General features: G+C 53.5%; 1 protein-coding gene across 2 annotated transcripts in view; it reads right to left on the bottom strand.

Moving 5' to 3' along the window:
* Positions 1-19,048, bottom strand: part of RTN4R (reticulon 4 receptor) — an 80,206-nt gene extending 61,158 nt beyond the window's left edge. Inside the window, exon 1 of one of the 2 annotated variants that reach the window (XM_075769536.1) lies at positions 18,329-19,048. In XM_075769536.1, the coding sequence (XP_075625651.1) occupies positions 18,329-18,350 (22 nt within the window). In that variant the 5' untranslated portion in view covers positions 18,351-19,048. Of the gene's footprint in view, positions 1-18,324 lie in introns of both variants that reach the window. The other variant, XM_075769538.1, reaches the window with a different exon arrangement.
* Positions 19,049-27,715: the final 8,667 nt, after the last annotated feature.

The raw sequence follows: 27,715 nt of genomic DNA on the forward strand, positions 1-27,715 counted from the left end.
ACTGGCTTCACTCCCCCCCCCAGCAGTAATGTTATGTCCCTCTTAGCTATTGCCCTTGATGTCCTAAAGACAGTGGAGACCATGAAAGCCCAGCCTCTATGGACAAGAGGGGCAGAGGAGTAGGTCTGTCTTGGTCTGACACTTATCCCCAGGGTACGGGCGCTGTAATGTGAATTGAAATGCTGCATCCCCAGAGGCAGCATATCACAGACGTGGGTGACACCAGCACAGCATCCAGGTCTGGGAGAGGAAATGCTTCCTGAAATGGAAATATTCCTCAGCGAGCTATTGCAAAAAGATTTGGAAACAAAGGAAAGGAAACTGCTCCATGTCACTTGGAAAGCCTGTGAATCTTCCTTGCCAGCTCCCAGAGGACAAGCGGACGATAAAGCCCCTGTTGTCAGGTCCCTGAAAGGACCACCCATGGGATTTCCTTGAAATGTCTCATCTGCAAGTAGGGCAATTCTCTCCACAGCTTTCCAGGGACATAAACTCACTACAACTCAGGATTTGAGCTCCCCATCCAGGAACCCACCTCCTCCTTACATCTGCAGCTCAAACCCCAGCACCCTTTCTCTTTAGGCAAGTGAGGTCCCCCCTTCTGAGAGGCGATTTTTCATCAGGAAATGTGAATATGGTGTAAGCTCCATATATTACTGCTAGTTTCAAGAAAATTTGGTCAGGAAGGGGTGCCTCTGGACCAGGAAGGTACTTCTGTTCAAGGAGCATAAAAAGTTCAAAGTTTCCCTAATGGTTAAGGCACTCACCCAGGCTTCAGGCCAGTTCAGATCCCAGTTTGCCAGTGGGGTCAGAAGCATGCTGCATGCAAGCTATTGCTGTGAGGTGATAGGACTCTAATCCCCATCTCCATTTTGAGCTATTCTGCTTTGTGTAAATAATCCAGCATCTTTCAGTCCAGAACGCCTGCATAGCCATGGGGTGAGCTGTCTCTTCTGGCCACATCTGGTACGGGGCTTTCTTCTTGCCACAGGGGCTTGAACCAGTGTCCCTTGGCTGACACCCGCCGTTGGCCATAGGCTCTCAAGTTGCACAGAGCAGGGAAACCCATCCCTGCACTGCTCTTTCCATCCACATTGCCCATACAAAGACTGTGATGCTTTTTCGGTCCCCAAGCAGCCACAGGGAAAGGTGGCAACACCCCCGGCTCTGGCAGCAGCTTGAACCCTCAGCTATCAGCCGTGAGGTCAGCAGCTTTCCCGTGCAGAGCCTGCACGACTCCCTTTGCTGTGCTGCCTTGCTCCTGGGGGATGAGGGATGAGCGGGCAGCGTCCTCCCCACCTCGTCCCATTGCTCCGCAACTCGGTGTCCATCCCTGTCCTGCGTTCCTCTCCAGTGCTCACAGCCCTTCTCCCGGAGACTGCCGTGTTTATTGTTTATTAATTAAGGATATTTTAATACACCTTGTGATGGATTTGTAATGGCTCTTATCTGAATTTACAGGGAGTTGCAGAACATGTAGCAGACCTTCAACATTCTCTTAATTAGCACCCAAGCAAATAAGAGCACGTTAGATCTGGAGATCGTCAGGGCCTCACGCTCCCCTTCTTAGAGCCACTGGAAATGTGAGTGTAATTTCAAACAGTTAAGGCTGCTTGGAAGGGCACCTCCAAGGTATTTGTCATCACTTTCAAAACCCTTATTTACTCTCTGCTGTTTCCAAAAACCCCTCTGGGAGCTGGGAAATGAATCTATTTTCCTATTGAAACCCATCACATGGACATCCTGCCTTGCTATTTTTAGGGATGCTTGTGAAGGCAGGCTGCGCTCTGCTCTGTTATTTCAGGGTCTTGCTAGCCTGGAGCTGCCCACGCTGGCTGCTCTCGGACGGTCCTGGAGGAGAGCCCAGCTGCACACCTTGGCTTGTTCTTTGAGAGTTCCTGCTCTGCTGGCCCTGAAGCATTTGTCCTAAACAAAGACAGATCTGTACTGGCAATTGTAATAACTCTGCAAAAAGCTGCAGGGAACACTCTGCACCAGGGCCACACAACCAGAGCCATTCACAGTGCTCTTCAGGAGTATTCTGCCTCCCCGAAGCCACGCTTGAAGCCGGCACAGTCCACATAGGTATGGTGGAAACGCTGCAGAAACAGGCCTATCCGTGCTGGCAGGAGCTCATAAAAGCATCAGAGCTGATGTGGCAGGAAAGGCTTTGACATGGATGGTCCGGCAGCCAGTGCAAAGCCCTCCAGGGATGTTGATGCAGCCTTTTGTTATACACCTGTGCTGAAATCCATCTTCTTTGCACAGTCACTCCTGCCTGCACTGTAATCACACCCTTTTTTTGGCTCCATAGGTACCTTCCAGGGGCAGCCTGTAAACTCAACTCCTCATCTTAGTCTCTGGCCTGAGCTAGGATGGTCCTATCAGTCACTGCTAGCTTAGACAGCTGGGATTCCCTTCATCTTCATTTGCTGCACATTCAACCGAACGGGAAGCTCCCTCCCGCCGCAGCATCGTCTGGATCTGACCCTGGAAGCGCTCCCCTCCCTCGAGGCAGAGGAGCCCTCTCCCTCCGGCACCAGCTCTGCCGCTGTGAGATGTGTCACCGCTGACAGCTCCCCCGCCCAGCACCCGGCGACCGAGATAATCCTCCTTACGTCACTCAGGAGCCAGCTCAAGTCACCGAAACATGTTCCACCCATCACATCACATCAGTTTCGGGGAGGCTTCTGCTGACAGCGCAGCACAGCACGTGAGCTCCAGGCGCTTCCAGAGCACGGGATCTCCTGCTTGCAGCGAGCACCTAGAGAGTCCCTGGAGGACCCAGCTCCCCATGCTGTGGGCCGGCAGGATGCATCCCCAGAGACAGAGCATATGCCACTGATGCCCACTCCCCTCCCGAGACCAGGCAATCCCAGCTTGATGCCCTGAGTGACATTTCCCAGGAAAAGAACAGCACAGTAAATTCAAAGGTTAAATTTGCATATTTCCTGGTGCTGCTCTGAAGAGCCAGTGTTTCAGGAAGAACTGCTGCCAACCTGCTGCACAGGGAGCACAAACACCCTGTGCCCACTGGGGCTGAGGGACCCTTTCGGGTGGCACCGTGCAACTTCTTAACGGTGGCCTCTAGTTCTGAGAAGGAGCAAACCTAAGGACCAGATGCAGCGGAGAGGACGAAGCTTTGGCCATGCATCTGTAGAGCAGCCCAGGTCACCGAGGAGGAAGCCAGCACTACCGCTATTACCCCATGTGAGGGACAGCCAGGGCTGGATGCATCCTGGGAAGAAGCAATGGAGGCACTTCTGTATTAACTAGCACGACATCTGCTTTCAACAGCGTGCCTGGGATTGTATCGCTCCAATAATGTGTCCAGGGAGGCCACAAAGAGTCTCCACAAAAAGCTCCAAAGGCTACAGGCTCAGCAAAATGCGGCACATTAAATAGTCTTTATAGTGTGTGCAGAAGGACTGTTACAAATTCAAATGAACAAGCCGCGAGTGAATCGCCCGAGAGGGAAGGGTTGGCTTCAGCTAAGCAGAAGCAAAGCAGCAGTCAGGAAGGGCTCTCAGTGGGACAGGGCTCAGGCTCAGCCACAAGCCTCTAAAAGACAGGGAGAAACTCTTCTGCAGCAGACATGGTGGGAGAAACAGAGGGCCTCCCCTCTGAAGTGTGGGCACAGGACCACCCTGCAGCACCAGTGTCCGAGCTCAGCAATGCCATGTAGCTCAGCATTAGTCCTTCGGTAACACTGAGCAATGCATATCCACCATTGATAAATGTGTATTCAATACTCATATTTACCTACCACCTTTTGTTTCCCAAGCCTGGTTTCTGCCTCTCCAGATGTTTGTGTTATACTTCGAATAATAATCCACTCCCGCATCTCCTCAGCAAGCTCCTCTGAAGCAAGAAATCAAGGTGGCAATGCTTGAGAGGGAGCAGGCGTGAGGATGCAAATGCACCCAGAACTGTTTGTTGGGTGAGGAGAAAACAGGGTATAATGAGCGGTGGTGCTGAGGCTGGTGGCACCAGCTGCTGGTTTTCCAGAAGGAGCTACTCTGGTGGGCGCTGGTGATGACCCCTTTGCATTCCTGCAGGCAGCAGGGCTGTCTCGTGGCCTCAGCTCTCCTCCATCCCTGCCAGAAGCGGGACAGCCTGCAGGTTGGCATTGCTGGATGTTTTCCTGAAAATATAAATACGTGGCCCTTGCTGCACCTTCTGTGGATGTTCAGCAAGACCTTGTGGGAGGCAGCTACAGAGGACTCTCCTGCTAGTGAAAGACTCTCCTCCTACGCTTTTCTGCGTGTTGCCATCTGGCTCTTGTATCAGAAGGAACAGCCAAGCTATCCTTCTGTGCCATTTGTCACTGTGCTTTCTCCTCTATACCGGCCCATCTTTTCCATCTCCCTTTGACATCATGTAGGTCCAGCCCCTTTGAGCTCTCTTCATGTCAAACTCTCTTTGTGTCCTCAAAAATGTAGATCTTTTTGGAGAGAAGGGAGTGGAAGGAACCATGATTCTCCAAGGGAGGAGGCACCACTGATTTATGTACAGACCTCCCATTTTCTCCTCATCCAGATTTTATCCATTCTGGCTGCCAGAGCCCCACACCGAGATGTGCAGTCATGCTCCCAGCTCCCAGCTGACAACCAGGAGCACCACTAAGCTTTTCTCAGTGCCGAGCCTCTTGCCTCATCAGCCCCCAAACCATCAGATCACACAGGGCTCAGCCCCTGCAACAGATAGCAATGCTGACTGCTGCCCAGGTGCTTGGCGGAGCCTGCCATTAGCCTGTACTGAGCACAGCCATTTGTTTAATTATTTTTGTTCCACATCTCCGATTTTCCTGTCTCTTTTGAATGACAAGCAAGCTGCAGTCCCTTCCCCTTCACAAGCCACGCGCTTATCCCATGATCATTTCCATCCCTGTCCCATGGTAGAAACAAAATCAGCCCCTCCTGCAGCGGTCACCATGCCCTGCTTGCGTGACCAAACACACGTATGGCCTCTGCTCGCATAGCCCCACACGTGTGCACAGTACATGCATCCAGGCATGTCCACGCTCTGCGATGGGCATTTCGGTCTTAGGCTGCATGAGTGTGCACTTGGCCCAAACGATTACGTCCATCGCCTCGTCCTTCCCAAGCCTGAGAGGTTTGGGGGAGGCAGGATGGGGAGCTGGTGATCATGCGCGCTGCTCTGGCAGGCTGACTCCAGCCTGAGCCAAAGGTGGGTCAAGGCTCTTTTACAGGAGCTGTTGGGGTGCACTTGCAAACACTGTTCAACTCCTTTTCCTCTCTGTCGATTTTGACACTCACAATGAGGTGCAATTTTCCTTACCGCGTCATTTAGCTCCCATCATACTGAGAGATTCCTGTGCCATTATAGCCCTGTCTCCCATTATCACTTCCCACGTCTCCTGGCGCCAAGTGTCAGGCTCATTCCTTTAATTCACAGGATCTCTCAGTTCAGAAAATGCCTGGTCTGCTCCAGCCCTGCATGCAGGGAGAGCTTGCAAGTTTTTTTAGCAGTCCAGTGCTGCGTTCCCCAGGCTCAGAGCGACAGGACCCGGTGCCTGCGGTGCTGCCAGCCATCAGTTTGCCCAATCCCCTCCCCTGGGATGTTCGATCTGCACTCAGCTTCTTAGGAACAGAGGGGATGTGGGGACAGGCGGGGGGACGCAGACATGACAACTGTCACCCTCCTCTCTGGACAGAAGGACAACGATATGCTGACGAGGATTTATCAGGAGGGGTGCGTGCCTCGGTCACACCCTGGGGCGGTGGGAGACGCTGGCCCGTGGCCCCTGCATGTCACCCACTAAATCATTTGCCTGACAGCAGGTCAGCAGCAGAGCTGGACCTCGTGCCCCAGCCGGGCAGCCCATGCTCTGCTTGCTGGCCCGTACCTTGTCTGCATTGCAGCAGACAGCAGCAGATGCTCAACTACACCCATCTCCCACCGGCATGCAGGGAAGGGAGAAAACCCCACGCTCATCACTGGGTTTTTTAGGAGTTTTGACAGCAGCAGTTCCCCCCCATTGAGCCCATGCCTTGCAGGGTGGCTTTATGAGCAGGAAACAGGGCACAAATGTCCATGACAAGGGAGTCATGCTCAGATGAGCAGCGGCGAAGCCTTCATTTTAGGAAGAAAGGAGCAAGCTAGAAAGGCTCAGAAACCCAGCCAAAACTGGCACAGCTCGAACGCTTCCAGAGGGTCCATCTCAGCTGCAGCGAGAGGAGGAAAGAGGGTGCAGGCAGAGAAATGAGCCCACAGCACACAGAGATCTGCCTTGGCTGGCACCCACTGGGTGTTTGCCAATAAAACAAGCTCAAAAGGCAAGCACGGAATACGTCAGAGGGTTGGGATCCCCCTCTGCACCAAAGGCAGAGACCGTGCAGTGCCGGGATGCCGGGGAGCTCAGCACAGCTCCTCTCAACGCCTGCCAGTCCTGCAGCCCATCCATCACAGCGCAATCCCAAGGCATTTCATGTAATCCTACACAGGTGGCAAGGCTGGAGCAAGCAGAGTCTGTTCTGGGGGATCCTCATGACAATAAAAACATGCCAGGCACACCTGGGCGAGAGGCAAGCCCAGCTCTAACACCCACGCAACACGCACCGTGCCAACTTGCCACCAATTCACGCACGCAGCAACGCGCGGTTGGTCCCTTCCCCACGTGCCGGCTCCCAGCACCAACGTACCCGCTGCCGTCTCTCCCAGGGGAGGGCAAATTCCCCCTCCATCTGACAGGAGAGTGCCAAGTGGCTTCTCCACTCGCTTCCCCGTGCAGGCTGCAGCCACAAATACCTCTTCTCCATGAAAAGCAGCATGTGTACATGCCCCAGGTGGACCCAGGTCGAGCTCTACCAAGCTCATAGTAAATCCAAGGTCCTCAGGAAATCACCAAGCAAACTGCTTTGAAGAAGACTTTGTCCCTGCAGCCCAGCTGGCCACCCAGAAGCTTAGGATTAATTGTAAGCCTAGCAAAACTCTAGGAAAGCCAAAAATAAATACAGTGAAAGAAGAGCATTTCCCACTGGAAAGCCATGGCCAAGGAAAGTCAGTCTCTTCTGGGCTGGTTCCCAGGAGGCAGCTCACATTCATTTATTGTGCCACTTGTATAAACATCTCTCTTTGGCTGTGCTGCTCCCTTGGTGCTCCCTTCCAACCTGGGAGAAAAAGGGCCCATTATTCAGGCACAACCCCGCTCCTCGAGCAGGGAAGCGGAGCCCAGGCAGGCACATCGCTCCGGCGCCAGCAGCAATCCCAGCCCCGCACAGAGTCTCTTCCCAGGGCTCGGACCACCCTCCGCTGCACGCCGGAGAGGATGCAGCCTTGGGAAAACTGGAATAGTGCTTGCTGAGCTGGGGACGCCATTTAAATAACCAGTGCCTGATTTCCAAACACCACATTTCCCTCGGACCACAGCCATTGCCCAACAGCAAACAGCGCGTCGTGTTAGAAATGGCTCTTCCTAAACAGACCGGGAGAGATGGCTCATCTGTCAGTGGGTAACACCAAACCCAAGGCTGTTACCTCTTCCAGTGTGAGGTGCAAGCCACAGGGCATTGGCCAGGCTCTGCCTCCAAGCCCCAGCCGAAGTCCCACACGATGTCAGAAATTGAGGCTTAGAGCTGACATGCCAAAGCCTGCAAGAGCTGAAACCCCCATAGTGCCCAGACAGGCTTGGCTCTCTGCTAATGCTGGCTCACCCAGAGGGCCTAAAATTCATTTTGTGGATTGAAATTGAACCAGCCAAGCGAGGGATTCGGCAGCTGTCGGTCTCCACAGAGGAGTGCAAATGGGGGGGGAGCAGGGGCTGGGGCAGAGCGATGCAGCCCACCAGCCCAGCCTGGGCAGCTCCCAGGGACTCCCCTTCGCGCAGCTGGGCGCACGGGCAGGGGACGTCCCACACCACGGGCAGGGAAAGGCAGCACCAGCACGCTGAAATCCCATGCTGGTCATGCACTGCTGTTGGTCTCTGGGAAGAGCTGGGCTGCTCTGCAGACCTTTACGTGCTCCACGGACAGCCCAGAGACAGAGTCAGACAGAGGAGCAGGGCCAGAGCAAAAAGGCAAGGCAGATGCGTGACATGGGGAGTCAGGCAATGCCCTCCTGCCCGCCCGCAGCTCCTGCAGCAGGTGACCAGAGGCAGCAAGGTAATGCCTGCCTGCAGCAGGTAACACCTGAGCAGCAAACGGGCTCATCCCTGATGCTCAGCCCAGGGACATCCCTGCCCTGCGTTCATGTGACAGCAGATCTCAGCCTGCTCCCACTGCCAGTCCCGCTCCTGCCTCACATCTGGCAGCAGCTGCCATCCCAGCCCGCGGGTGGTGGTGGACGGTGAGCAGGTCCAACGAGCCATCTCCACGTCCAGCTTCCTCGTGGCAGCGCAGTCTCCCACCATCCATCACTATGCATGTGGTTAATGCTACTGCTCTGGACTGTGCGCTGCTGTAATTACCATTATTAATTCCCCCCTCCCTTCAGGATATATTAGCTGCAAATTGAGAAAAGAGGGAGGGAGAGAAGTCCTTGGACTTGATAAATCAGCTGCTGACAAAGAACCAACGTCTGCGCTTCAGTGTGTGCCCAGCACCGTGCTCCCTCCCACCACCGCCTCCCTCCCCTGGCTCCCCGCCACTCCACCGCGTCCCCCCCACCTCCAGCCCTGCTCGCTGAAGCAGACCCTTGTTAGCAAAGGCCGAGGGACTTGGCTGCTCTCAATTAACACCGCTTCTGCCCAAACCGAGCCAAACGTTGACTGCACAGGCATCCAGGACAGAAACAAATGCCCCGAACACAGCTGGCACAATGCACTTGGAAGTCACTGAGGGGCTTGTGTTTGCGGTTGCATCTCTCCAGGCAGCCATGCCGCTTTAAGGAAAGGTCTGAATTCACACCAAGTTTGTTAAGCCGTGGCAAACCTCAGCTGGTTTCATCTTCACCTGAGTTAAACCCAGTCTAGATGAAGGTGAGTGGGGACAGCATTAACAAACCTGTGATATGAGTGCCCGTGTGCAGCCAAAGCAACTGGCCTTCATGGTGGCCAAGGTCCCCACAAAGGTCCCGGACCTGCTGTTAGCAGAAGAGCCAGAGGAAGCCGTTCCACCTGAGCTTATGGAACAAAAGCTGCCAAATCTCTTTCATCCCTAGGACACTGCAGACCCTCCTCCTGCCCCCAGGGCAGCCATTTCCAAAGCACCTCCCGCCTGGGTGCACTCCACAGCTCGCAGAAGGGGATGTGCAAACGTTCGGGGCTGCAGCTCCTCAGGTGCCCAGGGCAGCGGCAGGAGATGCCTGGCTCCCAGAGCGAGCCCCTGTGCTAACACTCGGTGCTATTACTCCTGACAGCGAAAGTGGCCTGATCCAACCGGAGGGGAAGGCGACCGCCGGTGTGAAGCCTGCTGATTCTTGCAAAAAGGCTGCTGACCTGTGCAGGACAGAGAGCCTGGCGATAACACCAGAGCAGCTTCACATCACGCGAGACAAACGGCTTCAAAGCGCCCTCCAGACCAGGACACGGATGTTCTTGTGCAGCACGAAGGGAGGTGGTGAGCAGTAAATACCAGCCTGCATCGCATTACCCACCTGACAAAACGGGCTGCTGTCAAATTGCGTGGATGCTGTGAACGACGAGAGCGTTCGCAGTGCACGGACTCATGCCTTTTCTCTGAAGGGAAAGGGACAGACAGCCCTCTAGTGTAAAGCCAACGCTAACCACGTTTGCACGGGCATGGAAAGCATTAATCACAGCCGGATCCATGCTGGATGTGTGTGTGCGCTTGGGAAGGGACCTGTGCCCAGGGAGAGGGGTTTGCTCTCAGCTGCTCGGGCTGCCCCTCAAAAACATGCTGATGCCATGGAGATGTGCAAGTGTTAAAGGTCCCGGTGGCTTTCAGATGATCGTTTTTCTCTACAGACATGAAGACAATCTTAACAAACTCGGCATTTGCTCTTAGGATTTCAGAAGATGCCTTTTGTCAGAGAAGGGCATGAAGCCTTGACAGCCTGACACCAGCGCTCGCAAAAAGCTTCTGCAATCCTGACTTGCCCGGCAGCTGATGGCATGTCTCTGACAAAGCCCCCCGCAGTGCCTGGAAGCAGGGAAAGCTGAATTTGGGGCCTCCAAAGATTTTTCCTTTCGTCTCCCTCCTCCCTTCTGCTTAAGAGTCAGACTGAGTTCACATCTCCTCCCCGTGCACGTTGCTGTGCTATGCACATGGTGTATTGTACGCGGCTCTGATCATCACTCACAGCCTTAAGAAAGACGCACAATTAAAATCAATATTTAAAGTCATCAAACAAGCACACACAAATTTTAAGAGCCACACAATTCACTCTGACATAACGACGCAGGGTGCAGAGTTGAGAGCTGTGCTGGAGTGCCAGGAGCATAGTTCTGCCCACAGTTTTCAAAATTTAACGAAAACACACCAGTTTTAAACACTTTCCCAAATCCAGCTCACAAAATCTGTCACTTTGATGTGAATGGTCCCAGTCTTAGACTAATCAGTCACTTTTACTTTCTCTTTAGTAGCTAAAGACGTAAATGAACTCCCAGCAAACTGCACAGCTTCAGGAGAAGAATTTAGCAGCCAGATGGTTCTTGCAAAAGATTTGTTCCTAACAGAAAAAAAAAAAGTTAACCCATTTCCCCAATGAGCAGCACACAGGAGATGATCTGACACATCAGCAAGCAATTCTGAACTGTTAGCTTAGAACATCACTTCTACCTTAAAAGTACCCCTTCTTCCTAGACCATCATGTAAATTATAATTATCACTAATAACTGATCAATTAGTACAACTCCATGCAAAGCACTATAATTATCCCGTGCACTCAGGGAAGAAAAGAAAGCATCAAATTTGAATGCAAACATTCCTTTGTTTCCACCGGAAGGTGCAACACAGAGAGATAAAAGAAAGCACAACTGTTAAAAAGGCAAGCAGATTCAAAGAGCCATCTGAGGGAACACGTCAAACTCCCAGGAGACAGAGCAAAGCTGTGATGGGCGGGAAACTCCCATCCAGGCAGGGAACATCACTCTGCTGGTGGGACGCGTTTGCCTTCTCTGGGGCTTTTTTCATTTCCGTGTGGAACGCAGGTGTGGATGGGGATCAATACATAGCTGACAATAAAGACTCTCCAGACCTTCATGGAGACCTCCTTGGATAAAGTACAGAAATGTGCAGGACAGAAGAGTTTTTCTGAGTCAGCTCCAGGAAGAAAGCAGCAAAACAAGTATAATTTGGCAAGAGGACTTTGTTCACCCAAGGGTGTTGATGGTGGAGGGCAGAAGGCAACCCATGTCAAAGGCTAGCTTCTCCTAAGCTGTCTGGACTGGAACTTGTCCAGCAGCACGGGGAACAACCAGTCAGTGGGGTGAAGCACGGTGATTTGGAGAAGGCAGGTGCAGGACAGGAACCCTGGACTTCTTCAAATGTGTCTGGCCCGCTGCTAAATAACACTTCAGTACAGTGAGGAAACAAGTGCATGTAGAGGTAGGTATCTGTTTACCTAAATGTCCAGGCTTTTTGAATGAGTGAAAGAGGGACAGTATTAAAAAGTATTTATTTGGTACAAGAAGTGGTGCATAAAGTTCTGCACCTGGGGCAGAAGAACCCCGTGCATCAATACCAGGGTGCAAACCATGAGCAGCAGTCTGCTGTAAACGGCCTGGGAGCTATGGTGGACACCAACGTGCGTATGAACAAGTGGTTGCTCTTACCATGAATACGGCAACTACATCCTGGGCTGTGCTGAGAGGAGCGTGGACAGCAGAGTGGGGGAAGTTATCGTCCCTCTCTGCTCAGGACTGGGGAGGCTGCACTTCAAACACAGTGTCCAGTTGTGGGCCCCTGAGTCCAAAATTAGCTTGGGGAAACCAAAGAGGTCCAGTGGAGGGTGAGCTAGATGGTCAGAAGCCTACAGCATATGTCCTACAAGGTCAGGTAGAGGGAGTTAGGATGCTTGAGTCTGGCAAAGAGGAGGTGAAGGGACAATCTAATTGCAGCCTACAGCTACTCAAAAGGATGATGGAGCTGAACACTCCTTTGTGAGGCCAGATGACACAGCAAGGAGCCATGGCCAAGAACTGCAGTTTGGGAAGTTCAGTTCGGACATAAGGAAAAGCTTTTTAATTAGCTCCAGTGCTGGGAAAGGCCAGCAAAATTCCATCACTGGAGGTTTCCAAGGCCTGGCTAGATAAAGCCACAGCAGACCTGATCTGACGTTAGCAATAGCCCTGCTCAGGGTGGGAGTCTGGACTCTCCAGAGAGCACCTCCCACCAGCACCTCCAGGATTCTGGGATTTGGCCATGCTAAACCATGTCCTCAGAGAGGTGTCTGCCACTGCGCAGTGTCCAGGAAAGGTTTCCAGCGCAGGGTGTGTTTGAGGACTACAGAGTTTCTGGGAAACTCTGCTTTGGCTAACGTTGATGTGGGACACCACGCTGGGAGAGCTGTAACAAGTACACAGAAAATACATCGAAGGGCTTCACCCCCAAACACAGTCAGAAAAGCAAACACACAGACACAGGACAGAAATGTCTGGAAGTGTCTGCTGCCCTCCCCAGTGGCTCTGCCAGGGACCCCGACTCTCAGGTCCTCCTTGTTATCTCCCTCAACGACTGCTCCAAAACTCACGGGGACACCCCAGCCACTTACTCCCATCAGGCATATGGGACCCAGGCACTATGTGCACCATGGCTCCTGCTCCACCACCGCCATGCCTAGTGACAGACAAGAGGTACCCTGACCACGCCAAAGGCATATGGGCACTCCTGGTCCTGACCCAGGCCAGGTGACAAAGGGATTGAGCAGCCTTGGGCAGACATGCCAAGAAGTCTGAGCTGTGGAGGAGGAGAGGATATCTCCATCCTTGGAGATGACATCCATCTTTGACAGGACAAGCCCCTGAGCAACCTGATCTAGCTTTGAAATTTTCTCTGCTTTGAGCAGGAGGTTGATTAGACACCTCCAGATGTCTCTTCCAAACTATTCTATGACTTTATGGAAGCAAATATTCTGTGACCCCTCCAGAGAGGACCCTAACACTGCTGGCTGGCTGGAGGAGAAGAGTTGCAGCCTGCTACTTGCCAGTCATCAGCCTGATTCCTCATACTACTGAGCTACCAAGAAACTACTAAAAATCACAGCTTTGCAGTACTTTCTTGCTTCCAACTTCCTCAATGTTTTGCACATCTTGTGCAATGCTTCTGCTTTTCTTGACAGGCAGGAAGGCTACAAAATAAAACTCAAGTACTTTTCTAATCCCCTGATTCCAGGAGCAGAGATTTGAGAGGGACAATAAATACTGTAAAATCTGCTGGTGCTATTGATCAGCTCCAAGCTACAATGCAAAGGTTGTGAGGAAGGCAGGCCGGACCAGAGAGACAAACCTGCTGTTGATGCAGCAACACCCCTAAGGAGAGTATCATCGGTCTTGTCGCTTGACACTGTGTCACTGCTAAAGAAGTGATCAGCAATTGCACAGACCTCCACATTTCAGCTCTGGACTGGCCTTTAAGCATATTCTGTGTCCCTTGGGAGATAACTCAGCATCACTCTCCCAGCGTTAGAGCTGGAAAAGCTGAAACTAGATCACAGAGAGGCTCATTGACCTGGTCAAGGATACAATGAAGCCAGAAGCAGGGCTGAGACCAGACTCCAGAAGCCCTGACTTCCAGGAGCTCTCTTAAAAGCAACGTAAATACGGACGGAGCCTGTGCAACACCACATGCAGATGTGTTCTGCCTTACATCCAGACAGGGCCTTTCCACGCGTGCTGCACACACACTGTAGGAAATATCTGTGTCACTTTGACGCCACTCTGCTCTGAGCCTACACATCGTCACTGAACGCCACCACAACGGATAATCAGCCACCCAAGACTCATGCTGATGCGTGTTCTGACAGCGTAAGACAGCAGCACAGGCTGAGGTGAGTTTACACGTTAGCAAAGTCTGTATGAATTGCTTTGGCATCTCTGTGCAAACATGGAAGGATTCACCTTTTGCTTCTTTTCGCTGATTATGACTTTTCAGTACAATTGTCTCCCTCATCCCTTGGTCTCTGGAAACCTCCAGGAGTTGCAACCACAAGCGTGAAAGGGGAGGAGAGGCTGGGCTTTGTAGATCACAAGCCTCCCTCCTCCCTCCCACACCTCTGTGTGTGTCGGTGATGGAGAAGACCTGAAACCCTCTTACTCACAAATCCCAGACAGATCCATCTGGCTGCAGGACACAGCACAAAGCTTTCTGCATGGACAGGAGGGAGAAGCCCTGGTGCAATTACCAGCCCTTGCAGGCACCACACTGTGATGCTGCCTCTTTGCAGTGGTACGGGATACTCCTATTCCACTGTGTGCATAAAAAAAAAAAAAACAAACCCTCTTTAGGAACATCAAAAGAGGAGCTTGGCACTCAGAGATATGTCTTAATGAAGGTGACAGCAGCAGAAAGCATTGCAAATCCAAGGGGAAGAGAATGCACACCTAATTAGTCCGACTCCTTTCTTCTTCTCCCTTCGGTTCCGCCTCCGGCTGGATGCGCAGGGTGAATCCTGCACTGGGACTGCAGCTTCAGCCTCTCCACCAGGATGCACCCTGCAGCACGGCGGGGCTGAGCTGTGCGAGCAACTGGCACAGCAGCCGTGTGCAGGCTCAGAGCAGAGATTAGAGCTCAGCTCTTTGCAATCTTCCCTGTCCTGCTTTGTGCTGAGGCTCTGGCTCAACTGATTTTTCCCCTCCCTCCTCCTCTCCCTCAAGGCTCAGGCGGATGGGGAGGGAAGGAAGACACTGCGTTTTCCAGGGTTGGCAGCAGCTCCCCACAGCCAGTACCACTGACAGCCAGTATCACTGTGCGTGCAAGGTGTGCAGCAGTGTGCCTGAGAGCTGCCCTCCGGAGCATCCTTCCCCTCCCCTGTCCCCATCTCACAGTCTCCCTCGCTGCTTCTGAGTCGAAGAAGGTGGAAAACTCACAGAGGTGCTGCTGGATTTTCACATTTTGCTTATTCCTTTGGAAGGCTTAATGGCCAAAGCCGTCGTTGGTGTCAGAAGAGGATTACACAGGCACAAGGCCTTCGTTACGAGCACACTGACTGGCACAGAGTTATCAAGACATCTGTGGGGATGGGAGTTGTGGACCCCCACGTCCCCTGCCGCAGAGAGCCACCAGGCCGAGTGTACGGACGGACAGCCATTCCCCTGCCCTCTCCTTCAAGCCCCCTGAGCAGGGCAGGTAGCAGACGAAAGCAGAGGGAGGCATCTCTGTTGTGCAGCAAACTGCCGCCTTCCTCCCCTTGCTCCTTCCCGCCACCGACGCCTTCGCACTTTGAACAGCGTAGGCTCCCAGGAGGGTTTTACTCGAGCAAAGCCCAGAGCATCTCAACACGAGATGCAGGCAATTAATAAAGGACGTGGCTTGTTAAGACAGGACTGCCATGCTCCCCGTGCTGGCGGTGAGCAGCACAGGCACATGCTGCCTACAAGCCACAGCAGTGGAGAGAGCAGCGGCAGCTTTCTCACCATTTCTAATTAACTTATTTTCTGGACCAGCTTTCTCTAGCGCTCTTAGCGGGGAAAACATCACAGAACCAGCACGGACACAACGACATCTGCACTGACACAACGCCCAGGCACGGAGCAGTGCAACAGCACCTTCACCTTTTTTGTCCCAATATTCCCCTTTAGAGGAATTCCTCCCCTTCAAACACACCCTTTGATTATCCCACAGAATATAGGTCTGAGCTACGAGCTGCCTGGTGGGGAAGGGGGGGCCAAGCCCAGGAAATGCTGCAGCACCTTGATACAAGATGAACATTATAGAGAAAGGAAATATAAAATAATACACTGACGAACGGTGTTTTCTCTCAAGAAAAAGAAAGAGCTGCTCTCACATCAGTGAATAAGTAGTCTCTGAGGTTGGTTTGGGTTCTCATATTACAGAGTTTTGTGTTTTGGGGTTTTTTTAAAAATAAATTTTATAAAAGAATAAGCATGGAAAGACCTCTTTCAATATAAATACATTGTGCTAATGAGGCAGTAAGTGCTGAGAACACCAGGCGAAAGCTCTGCCTGTCCAACTGCCCCTGATGGCTATTTCTGGCTTACAAGGCACTTGAAGTATCCTGGCAGCCCACGGTGGGAAACGTAGTCCAGATACAGTAGGACGGTCACTCATCTAAACGTAATCTCCCAAGGTTCATAAGGACTTTACAGTCACACCTACCAGCAATCCAGGCTACCCAGTCTCTCACGGGAGCAATTCATAAACTGCAGGAAAAAAAAATAATAATTCAACCCCAAACCCCTCAAAGCCTTGTTCTATAAATAAAGCTGCTGTAACACAGTTTTTATATTTCATTATCTTCTGTGTTATTTCACATGATGCTGGTAGCAGCCGGGAATGTCAGAGTGAAGAGAAAGTGCTGTGCTGCAGCAGGATCGCGAATGGGGGGGAGAGGCTGTCCTGGGTGCCTGTACCACACCCATCACCTGGATACTGTACTGCTGACAGCCGTCCTACAGCATCACGGTAGACAAACAGCCCGCACCACCAGCTCGGCACCGTGACTCTGTGCACAAGCACACAACCACTGGGTTCAAATCAGTGGGTAACCCATGCACGGGGCCACGGTGCAGGGCACAGCAAATGGATGCTGAAATATCGGTAATCCCTAAGGGCCCGCAGGAGAAGCTGTCGTTGCAACCTGCTCCCATGGTGTTTCCCAAACAGGAATAAACTGGCTATTTCAGAATTAAAAATGATACAAATTCTTTAAAGGAGGCGGTGTGCCATTTGGATCAGAGCTTGGTTATGTGCCTTGATCATCACAAATAAATCAGAGTGCCCTCCAAAAAGAAAAAGAAAAAAAAAAAAAAAAGAAGAAAATATTTGTGTCATTGATGGGAACAGCAAGCAAGCTGGGGGTGGCACACACGGGAAGAGACTCCGTGCAAGCAAGAGGCTTTGCATGCCAAACGCTCCCTTGACCAGCAGCCTGGACAGCGGTGGAGCTCCTGCAATGGGTTGATCGCTCGAGTTAAAAATTGCAACCCGTGGGCTGGGTTTCCAGCAAACACACCCGGGTGGCACATGCTTCTCCAAGTGGTCTGAACCTGCAGCGTGAGAGCATGTGTTCCTCCAAATCTAGGTCTTTATTCCGGGTTTCACTCGGAGCAACCGCAAACGGCCAAGGCGGGACCGTAGAGCGGGGCAGCTCCAACAGCAGCCGCAGCCCCCGGCTGCTGCCGCCAACACAGACCCGGCCCCATCCCTCCACACCGGCAGCCGGGAAGCAAAGGCTACCGCCGGGACTGCCAAAGCAGACGCAAAAGGGCTGTTTTCAGCCGGGGGATCCGGCTGTGCCGGGCCGGCCCCGCCGCATGCCGTGTGCCTCTCCCCCGGCGGGGCGAGCCGACGTGGGGGTCCCCCCCTGCCACCCCCAGCTCTTCCCAGCTAACGGACAGCCGGGCTGAGACGAAGCAGGGGACAGATACCCCGAGGGAGGGGCGCCCCCGCCGCACCCCGGTGATCGCCGTCCCCCCGGGGCGCCCAGAGCCTCCGCGAACTTCCCCGGCCGGAGGCACCCGCAGGCGGCCGGGCCCGGCGCGTTCCGCGGCTCCTCCGCCGGGCTCGGGGAGCGGGGCCGGTGCTCGCACGCCGGGGAGCTGGGAGCGGGGGCGGGGGGGAAAGCCGGGCTGCCCCCGTCCCCTCTCGCTCCCCGCGGGCGCAGCGGCTCCGAGCCCCCGCGGGATGCGGGCTTGAGAGCGCGGGGTACCCCTTCCCCCGGCGGCGCTTTGCCTGCTCCAACTTCGGGGGGGGGGCCGGGCATCCCAAGGCCGGGCGAGGCAGGGGGCGGCCGACCGGTCCCCCCGCGGTGCTGGGGCTGGCGGGGGCTCGGCCCGCTGCTCTCCTTCCATCCCGCTGCCTCGCTCCGCGGCCGGAGCCGTGCCGTGCCGGGGCGCAGCCCGGTGCCCGCTCCCCCTCCGGCCTCGGCTCTTCTTCGCTCCTGCAGACGCGGCGCTCCCACTCCCCCCCCCCCCCGCCCTCCGCCGCCTCTCCCGGGCCGAGCGCCCGGCTCCCGCCGTGCCCCGCCGGCCGCGCTCAGCTCAGCCCAGCCCAGCCCAGCCCAACCCCCGGGGTCCGGCCCCTCTCTCCCGCGGCAGGACTCGGCCGCTCCTGCCGACTCCGCCGAGAAAAAAAAAAAAAAAAAAAAAAAAGTTGCAGCGAGGGAAGTTCCCGGTGCGGTGCGAAGTTGGGGACGTGGCCGCCTCGCCCTGCCCTGCCGCCCCCCAGGGAGCGGGGGAGCCCCGGCGAAGGAGGGGTGGGGGGGGAGACCACGGCGGGGACGCACCTACCTTCAGCTATCGCCCTCTTCATCTTAGGGGTCGGGGAAGGCACGTCTGGAGGCGCAAAGTCGAGCGGCAGCGGTACAATCCTTGCGAAAGCGGGGCAGATCCTCGTGCAAAACTTCAGCCCGAGCGCGGAGCGGCGGCGCACGGGGAGGGGGCTCTCCCTGTGCCGGCGCCCTCGCTCATCGGGGGAATGAGCAGCCCCCGAGCTGGAGTCAGCATCCAGGCGAGGCTCCCCCTCCCTGCCTGCCTGCCTGCCTGCCTCCTCCCTCCCTCCCTCCGTCCGTCCTTCCTTCCTTTCTTCCTCCCTCCCGCCCGCCGCACGCACGGGGCCGGGGCTGCGGCGGATCCCGCGGCGGCAGAGCCGGCGGCGGCGGCGGGGAGCGCGGAGCCTGCTGCACTGTATCCCGGGAGCGAGCGAGCGGGGCGCAGGGATGGAGAGGCGATGAATGTTTTATGGGATCATGTGGTTTGACGTGAGAGGAATCAGCCTAGATCGGATTTACTGGCTGGAGGAGTGAGAGGGAGGACGGGGGAGACGGGCACGGGATGGATGGAGGGAGGGGCCGCTCCGGGGGCAGACGGAAAGCGCAGGGGCCGCTCCGACGGCAGCGGGACCTCGGCGGAGCCCCCCGCGGTCATCGGCGGCCGCGGCCCGGGCAGGGCAGCGAGGGGCCGGGAGGCTCCGTGCGGCTCATTCCTGGAGGAGCGGTGCCACCTAAAGGAAGCCGTGGATAGGGACGCCCGGGCGGCTGCGGCCATCGGCCCGGCCCGCTCCCCCTCCTCCGCCTCCCGCGGCAGCCGCGCCCGCACGGCCCGGCCCGGCCCGGTTCGCTCCGGCAGTCCCTCCGGGAGGCAGCGGAGCCCGGGGTGCCGGAGCCTCGGCGGGTGGTTTTGCCCCTGCTGTGGCCCCCCGGAGCCGGGCTGCTCTCGGGGGGGGGGGGGGGGGGGGGGGCGGCGGGAGACGCCTGAAGCCGCAGGTTTGGTTCTGCTGGTGCGGTCCCCGGGGTAAGCCTGGTCAAGAGAGGCCCTTGGGCAGAGTGCGAAACCGAAACAGAGAGCTCTTCCTCCCCTCTCGCATGTCTGAGCCCTCTCACCACATCCCAGCCCTGCTCTTTCGGGATCACTCTCCCCTGTACAGGAAGGACAACAGCTTACCTCAGTTTACCCAAAAAGCACGAGTTTTACACTGGTGGTGGATGAGGCAGGGGGTGAAGCTGGCTTTCCTGTCCTCCTCAGCCCTCCTGCCGGCTTCCGTCCTTCCCTGTCCTGGAGCGGACAAGTGCTTGCTGCATAGGCGGCTCCCATCTGCAGTTGTCCTGGGAAGCAGAAAGACGGATTTTTATTAAGTGAACTAAAGGAGGAGGGAAGGATCATGCCAGAGAAAGCCAAACATCTTGGACATGAAGACATGGTGGCTCTGTCCCTGCTAGTGAGAGTTTTCAAACTGCTACCAGATATGTGTACATACCTTTATCTATGTACACATAGGTATATGTATGCTATTGAATATTCATTCCTCTCTTACAGCTTGTCACCCTAATACTGACCATCTCTAGAGCAGCTTGGACTCAGGGCTTGTGTCACAACCACATCTCTTGAAGGCCTACCCAGTTTGCATCTCTCCGTGTAGGCATTGTTCCACGATGAGCCAGGAAACTGTTTCTCCTGTGTACAATAACCCATCTCATCTCCCCCAAAGATCTGTGGGGTGCTTCATGCTGACACCACAGTCACCTATGGAAAAAGGAAATGAAACCAAAGGAAGGCTTTGCTGGACATTTGAGCTAGGTGGAGGTGGTTTACCAAGTGTGGGCTTTAATTATGCAAACAGCCTCCGCTGTCCAAAGGTACCAGGGAAGTATGGCTTCCAGATGTCTTCTAGGTATCTTTTGCTGACATTTTATCGGTCATCCACAACCAAAATGTAAGAGCAGAGCAGGGGAAAGGCTGCCGTTAGGATACATGGGCAGATCAATAGAAGCTGAGGTGCAGAGCTTCCAGGACCAGAGCAGGAGGGTTGCAGCTGGCAGAGCTCTGGAAAGGGCCCCAAGTTGGGCTCAGAGCAGGACCTACCTCACCTGCAACTCTTTTAGGACCTTCAGAGCCACCACCAGAATAGAGACAAATCCAACTGTTCTCAGTACAGGACAGAACCTCCCAATTGTAAATACAGCCAGGTTCTCATGCAGTAACACTCGTCTTTGGAGGCTTATATTTTGGGGACTTGCTGGGAAACAGCTGGAAGCAGGATGTGCTTTGAGGAATGCCCACACAGGAGCGCTGGTGCCAGAACTAGGCGTGCGAGGAGTCTGGGGGCAGCTACCTCCAGCGCTCAGCTCAGAGGCCAGGTGGTGTGGCACCAGGAGCCAGGCTGGGGAAGAAGCATAAAGGGGGAGTTATGAGGGCTGTGGGGTACTGTCTTCTACTTGGCTAAGCTCTGTGAGTTCATATCCCAAAGAGGGGTGCAAATAAGGCTGTCCCATTATGCATCACCTAGTTATCTTGCCTTACAAACCTTGTAAACCTTTTCACCTTGGTCAGACAGTGCGCCTTCCCCTGCATCAGACTCCTCAGCCACCGACCGTTCCAGTTCCCCCTTCTCTTGCTAGAGTTTCCACTTGCAGTCGTCCACCTCTGAAATCCCACCTAAAAATAATCCAGGAGAACTGTAGCCACCCAAACAGCCTCTAACATGGTCCAAATGTAAAGGTACAGCTTAATGCCTCAGCCCCTCTCCTCCATTCCCCTGGGGATGGGAGATAGCACCTGGGGGGGGGGAGGGCAGGGGGATATCTGCCCCTCTGAGCACCCTCTTTCTGCCCCTCCAGAGTGCAAGTGTGCAGGGATGATTCCCTAGGTCTGTTCCTTCCCACACCTCCAGCGTGCATTGCAGCCCAGCTTAGGCATGCACCTACCTTCTCTACTGCTTTTTGCCTTGCACGCCTTGTTCCCTCTACTTGCTCTGCATAAGTGCGATCTCCATCTGTATCCCTGCCCATCCTGTATCCACACTTGCACCCTAACCCGTGAGCGCTGCACCCCTGCCCTACCCTGCACATACCACAGCTTGGCACCGTACAGCCCCTCTCTGTGCTGTCAGTCCTGCGCACACAGCACAGGACAGCACTTAATGAACGTGCTGCCGGGGGAGCGCTGTGCCCACACGGTCAGAGGCTGGGACCCTCAGGTGGGACCGTGGCTTTCGGCACAGCTGTCTCCTTTGGGTGCTTGGGCCAGTCTGTGGCAGGTCTGCTCTGAAGGAGCAGAAGGGATGTCTGGAGGTGTCAGGGATAAAGGAAAGGTGGGGTCTGGGAAGGGACAAGGAGCATTCCCATGCAATCTGCTGGCAGCACACCTTGTTGTTGATTTGTGGGCATCTGGGGAGGGAGGATGATCCTATCATGCCCTGCTCTTTCTGCAGCGTCAGTTTAGGTACCACAGGTTAGGAATATGCTGCTCCTCACTTTTAAACACACCTTCAAGGACTCATGTTTCAATAGTGCTCCTGACTTTACCATCCCAAGTGGTGCATCAGGAGAGAGAGGTCACCTACGTGCAGAGCATCAAAATCGCTGCAGATAAAAGGACCCCGGAGGTGGAATTGTCTGGGAGAGAGCTGGAAGGTGAACACGAGCACTGAAGAAGTTAACTGAAGCTATAGTCACAAGACTGAAAATTGCAGGTTCTACCAGGAAGGCAGCCGTCTGCGTGTGGCTGTTTGGCTGACATTTCTGAAAGGTTAATCTTGAAATGGAGAGAGCACATCTGTAGAAGGATGGGACTGACTTTTCTTGCAGATCCCTGCACCACTTTGGGCTGGTTTGAGACCCAACAGTTCGTTACACAAAGGTCACCATAAAGTAACATGGTGGCTGTGACCTTGGCATGCAAAGTGGAGCTCCACAGGACGGCGGGTGTCCTAGTGCCAGCTTGCTTTCCAAGCTCATGTTACAAGGTGCAGGAGACTGGCTCTCCCTCTGTGCCTGCATGTTGGACGTTGGCACTTTCCATTTCCCAACATGTCTAAGCATTGTCTAGCAAGGACTGGGTGAAGGAGAAGGAGTCTCCCAAGGGGGGGATCTGAGGTGGCTTGCAATTACAGCCTGAGTAATTCTGTGCAGCTCGTTTGCAGCCTGGAAAGGAGCCAACATTCACCGAGATCAAGAGACACCTTGCTTTGACTGGTTAATTACATGTTCGTCTTTACCTAATGTTTAATCACACTTAGATCAATTCTCTTCCTTTGGATTGTGAGTCTTGTTTGCAAAGTGTCAACCGTTGACTTGCTCTGTTTAACCCTCATCTATGGGCAGAGTGGCTTTAACATGTGTTTGGGGCACATTCCTGGGTCTAAGGGTGCTGAGGAGAAGGTGGAAGAGAGAGGTGGATGTGGAGAAATAGAGAGGGCCGATAAAATGGGAAAACATTGCCCTTTGCCATGCTCACACCCATCTCTTTTTTGGAACAGGAACTAATGGAGTGGATTCCTGAATCCCAATATTAAATAAAGGGTAGCTTTTACCCTTGTGCTGAGCCAGTAAAGGCTTTCTACCTTCTTCCCCACTGCCTTGTGGCTGCACCTGTCGGTGCCTGATGTGGATGTGAGCATCTGAAAACGTCTCGTGGAGGAACAAAGAGGCAGAAAAAGGGCACTAAAGGACCAGTTTCTTTGCTGTTGTGCCTAGACCAAGTTCTGGAACTGCCTGTGCTTGCAGGAGACAGGAGCAGACATGAGCACATGGTACATAATGCAGCCTGGGCAACCAGCAGGTCAGGGAATATTACCTTCTCCGCTAGATAAGGATCCCTGGGGACCCCTGGAGAAGTCATCCTTCTGGAGATCCAAGACGACCTTGTTTTGAAGTAGTTTTCACCTGCTCTGAGGACAGGAATAGGCAGACAATGGGTCAGACTCTGGAATACAAATTTGAAAGGGCTCCCCAGACCCACCAACACTGGGACTATTGACATAGTTTATGTATTATACTGTCTATGTTGTCTTATATGAAGGGCACATAGATCATGGCTCTCTCCTGGGCATTTTCAGCAGCTGAAACATGTACCCTGCAGATTGTCCAAACATGGAGGCACAGGGAGGCTCTACATCAGCAAGGGTCCTTGGCCAGGTTTGCACGCATGAGGATGAACGGTGCTGACATGATTTATCCAGACACCCAGAGTAGTTACTGCTCCATTTTCAAGACTTGCACTGATGCACACCAGTGGGCAGGTAAGTTGTATGCTGACAGAGTGGCTCCTCCAGCAGACCAGAATACCATGAACACAATATTGGATCATCCTACCTGCACACCAAATATGTATATATGCACACATACATATATATGAACAGTCCCAGGTTACACGTCAGGTCTGATTTCTTTCCTGCAGTAGGATACCGCACTGAGCAGTGTGTCCTGGGTACCAGAATGCCTCAGACGGCTGTACGAGCAAACAGCACACTGCAGGGAGTAACCTGTAACCAGTAACCAGAAGACTAAACCATGGCTGGCTGCTCCTAGACTCCTTTGCAGTGAGAGATGTCATGCCAGAGACATGCCGACTGAGTCCTGGGCCCTGGTGTGAGCTTTGCCTGGCTTGAACCACCCACCCCCGCTATGCCGGGCATGACACTCCATCTCTGTCAACTGTCTCAGCTCATTACCGTATCACGTTAGTTCAGGAGAAGGCACTGAATAGCTGTGTTGTTCTTATGTGCTGTTTCGCTCCTATTGCCATGAAAAACTGCACGAGAGCCTTGCAGAGCCTGGATGGGCAAGGCAGAGCGAGAAAAGCTTCCCCTCTGTCAGTGCATCCACCTCCTGCACAGCCAGCGATTCCCCACGGATGCTACCTCTCCCAGGAAGGTGAATTATGAGCCTCATAGCTTCTGCTTCGTGATTTCTCTCAGATTTCAGGCCTCTTCTGCCTGAGCAATAGGGTCGGCTTGGACGAGTTGTTCCTGTAAATCATCTCAGTGCTCGCTTCTGCCTGACACATCAATCCCTCTCGTCACGCAGTAAAAGGTTCCCACCTGGTCCTGGCGGTGCTGCTGAGATTAGGATGTGCCAGGAATCCTTCAGAGCATCATAGGGCCATGCAGGAAGGGCCACAGATTTATTCAGGCACGTCTTGCAGAAAGCTGCTCAGTTTCGAGCTTTAGGGGGACTTAGCTGGATCAGAGCTTGCACGTGGCTTGGAGTTGCCCTGAGCTCGCTCTGCACTGACTGTGAAGCTACTGGGACCGGTCAAAGATGCTCATGGACTTTGAAGAAGAGGAAGCAAAAAGCCCTAAGAAGTTTCTTAAATGACTTCCTGGCCAGACCCTTGGTTCAAAGCAGGGCCCTCCACAGTGAATCTGGGTTCTTACAGACTCTGCTGAGAAAGGCTCCACATCCCAAGTGTCTACATCAATCTCAAGGGGTAGATTGGTCCCCTGGATTTCTGGGCAAGGTGGGTTTTTTTCTTCCAAATGCTGGACTGGATAGGATTCATGACTGCATGGACCGTATGAGGGGAGGAGATTTTCATCAGCATGTGTAGAGTGAGGCAAGAGGAGAGGAAAGAAGGGCAGCCAGACACCAAACATGGACCAAGGGTAAAACCTGCTCCTCTATGGAACTGAGCCAAGGGAGCCAGTGCCTACATGTGTTGACCGCAGAGTGAATGAGGTCTAGGTTGAACTGTGCATGGCTGTCCATCCCACAAACCAACCCAGTGACCTGGTCCAGAGGAGCTCAGCAGAGTCATGGCCTCTCCATTTCTGCACAGCTGCTCTCTGGCAGCTCTCATCCACAGCTGTGTGAAGGCCAAACATCTGGACAAATCATCCAAAACAAACAGGTATTTGATGTGGAAAGCCCTCTCTGTGCCCCTTCAATAAGACCTGGTGACCCGATCCTGCACATACTCCATGGCTATTCCTGGATCACCAACGTGTGTTGGACACAGTGCCCAAGGAGTGGGAAGAGTCCCGAGAGCAGCAGTTGAAGAATGGCTGCTCCATCACACATGATTCAATTGGGGTCACCTTCCAGGTCCTATAACTGCTCACAGGTCTGCTTTCAGGAGCTCTGCTGTTCCCAAGTACACTGCATTGATGGTGTGGGCTGTAGCTCATATGTTCTTTAAAGGGGTCAGACTTTTGGTGTTCCTCCAAGCCAACAGCGATGGTGCCAATCCTGGATGGACGTTGCTGCATATTGTTTCTCTGCCTTGAGTAACTGAGACATGGTTTCTCCTACTTCATTTGTGTTTTGTTTGGTTTTCAGTTTAAGATGACAAGGGGTTACTCTTTTTTTTTTTTTTTTAAGGCTGACTCCTACTCTCTTAATCTTGATAGATGTCCTGGCAGGGGCAGTTGTAGGGACATGCAGAAAGGCTACTGGGGAGCACTGGCAGAAAATGAACATCTAATTCGTGACTAGGAGCATCTGCCCTTACAGCCCAGCTCTAAACGTCACATATATTTCATGGAGGAATGAGAGCATGGCAGTACCACATGACCAATCAAAACAGCTCTGATTTCAGATCTGCAGTACTCCCAACAGAGTTAGCAAATGAGTTGCAGACCGGGAACTATCTGCAAATAGTTTCCAATAATGAATTGAGGTGCGAAAGCTGCAATCTGCTCCTAGACAATCTGTAAACAGAGGGAAGGAAAATTCACCAAAATAAATTATTCATTTCAGATTACTCTCCTAGTTCATGTCTTAACTTGAAACCCTCCGGGGCCTGCAGAGATTTCCAGGGATGCTCCTATACCTTAAGCAGTGCTGTGTTGGAGGCAGCCACAATGACAGTGAGGCAGGTAAGGGTGTCCTGTCTCCACTTGGCCAGCACTCATCCTCCCAACTGATGTGTATTTGCTACCGAACGTGAAACAGCCCCAAGGGTTGTCCAGAGACAGTGAAGGTAAGACTATTCCAGACCAAAATCTGGACTCTCTCCCTCTTTCTGCTGCCATCATCAGAGAGAGATGGAGGAAAGATGATTTACAAAGATGACCAGAGGGCTGGAGCACCTCTCCAATGAAGAGAGGCTGAGAGAGTTGGGGGTTGTTCAGCCTGGAGAAGAGAAGGCTGTAGGGAGACCTTAGAGCCCCTTCCAGTCCCTGCAGGGGCTCCAGGAAAGCTGGAGAGGGGCTGGTGCCAAGGGCAGGGAGTGACAGGCCAAGGGGAATGGCCTGAAGCTGCAGGAGGGGAGATGGGATGTGAGGCAGAAATCCTTCCCTGTGAGGGTGCTGAGGCCCTGGCAGAGGGTGCCCAGAGAAGCTGTGGCTGCCCCTGGCTCCCTGGCAGTGTTGAAGGCCAGGTTGGATGGGGCTTTGGGCAACCTGGGCTGGTGGAGGGTCCCTTCCCACCCAAACCAGTCTGTGATTCTATGATATGATTCTATGAAAGGGAACCACCCTGGAGCAGGAACCGAAACAGAGGTGGAATGAGGAAGGGGGAGGAAGGAGAGCACACAGCTAAGGCAGAGAGAAGCAGGGCAGGCTGGAGGCAGGTCATAACTGCAGACTGGACCAAATCAAATGGGACATACAGGTGTGCTCCATCATGGCATGGCATTCCTGAACAAGGGCATGTGTTCTGGATGCTGGAGCCCACCTGTGTGATGAACCAGGAACTGCACCCAGCCATCCTTTGGAAATCTTCCAAACAGCCTTAGGAGAAGACATTGGCCCTTAAGAAGAATGAGTCCTCAAGAGTAGCTTGAGGTTTCCTGAGGACACATCTGACCGGACAAACACCACTGACCTCAGGCAGACCATTGAGGTGATGGGGACTATGAGCCAGGTGTGTTTGAATGATGTGAGGGATTCAGTGTCCCATGCCCATGCACTCTTTCTGATGAGTGTAGGACTTGGCATGGCTTGATGCGTGAGAAACTGGCTAAAGAGTAGAAACACTGTACATGGTAAAGAGAAACATATGGAGCTGGAGGAAGGTGCAAGATAGGAAGCGGGGATATGGCAGTGAGTATTTGTTCAGTCATCTGCAAAGATTGCTCCCTCTGAAGTGGCTTGAGCTGTTTGTGGGTTCTCCTATGCAGGACCTTCAGCTGGGACAGACCAGGTTTAAGTAGCTTTATCATGTTGGTGCCCCATGGATCTCCAGATATCGCAGTCTGGCTCTTTTGTTTTCTAAAAATTGTAGTGCAATCACAAGTCTTCAAAACTCAACATGTAAACCAGCAGACTGGACTGGAGTGCATTAAAGTGTTTCTCAGAAAGATGTGAAAAAGATCTTCTTTTATTAGAATTAAGCAATTAAACAAAATTCTTGTGCCTGTTTTCCTGAAAACATAGTGTGGGGGACATTGGGCTGACCTATGGAAGTGCAAAGTTCAGAGCAGAATCTTCTACCCCTGATCATGCCAAACTGGGCAGAA

Source organism: Balearica regulorum, chromosome 17, assembly GCF_011004875.1.
Source record: "Balearica regulorum gibbericeps isolate bBalReg1 chromosome 17, bBalReg1.pri, whole genome shotgun sequence".
Classification (NCBI taxonomy): Eukaryota; Metazoa; Chordata; class Aves; order Gruiformes; family Gruidae; genus Balearica; species Balearica regulorum.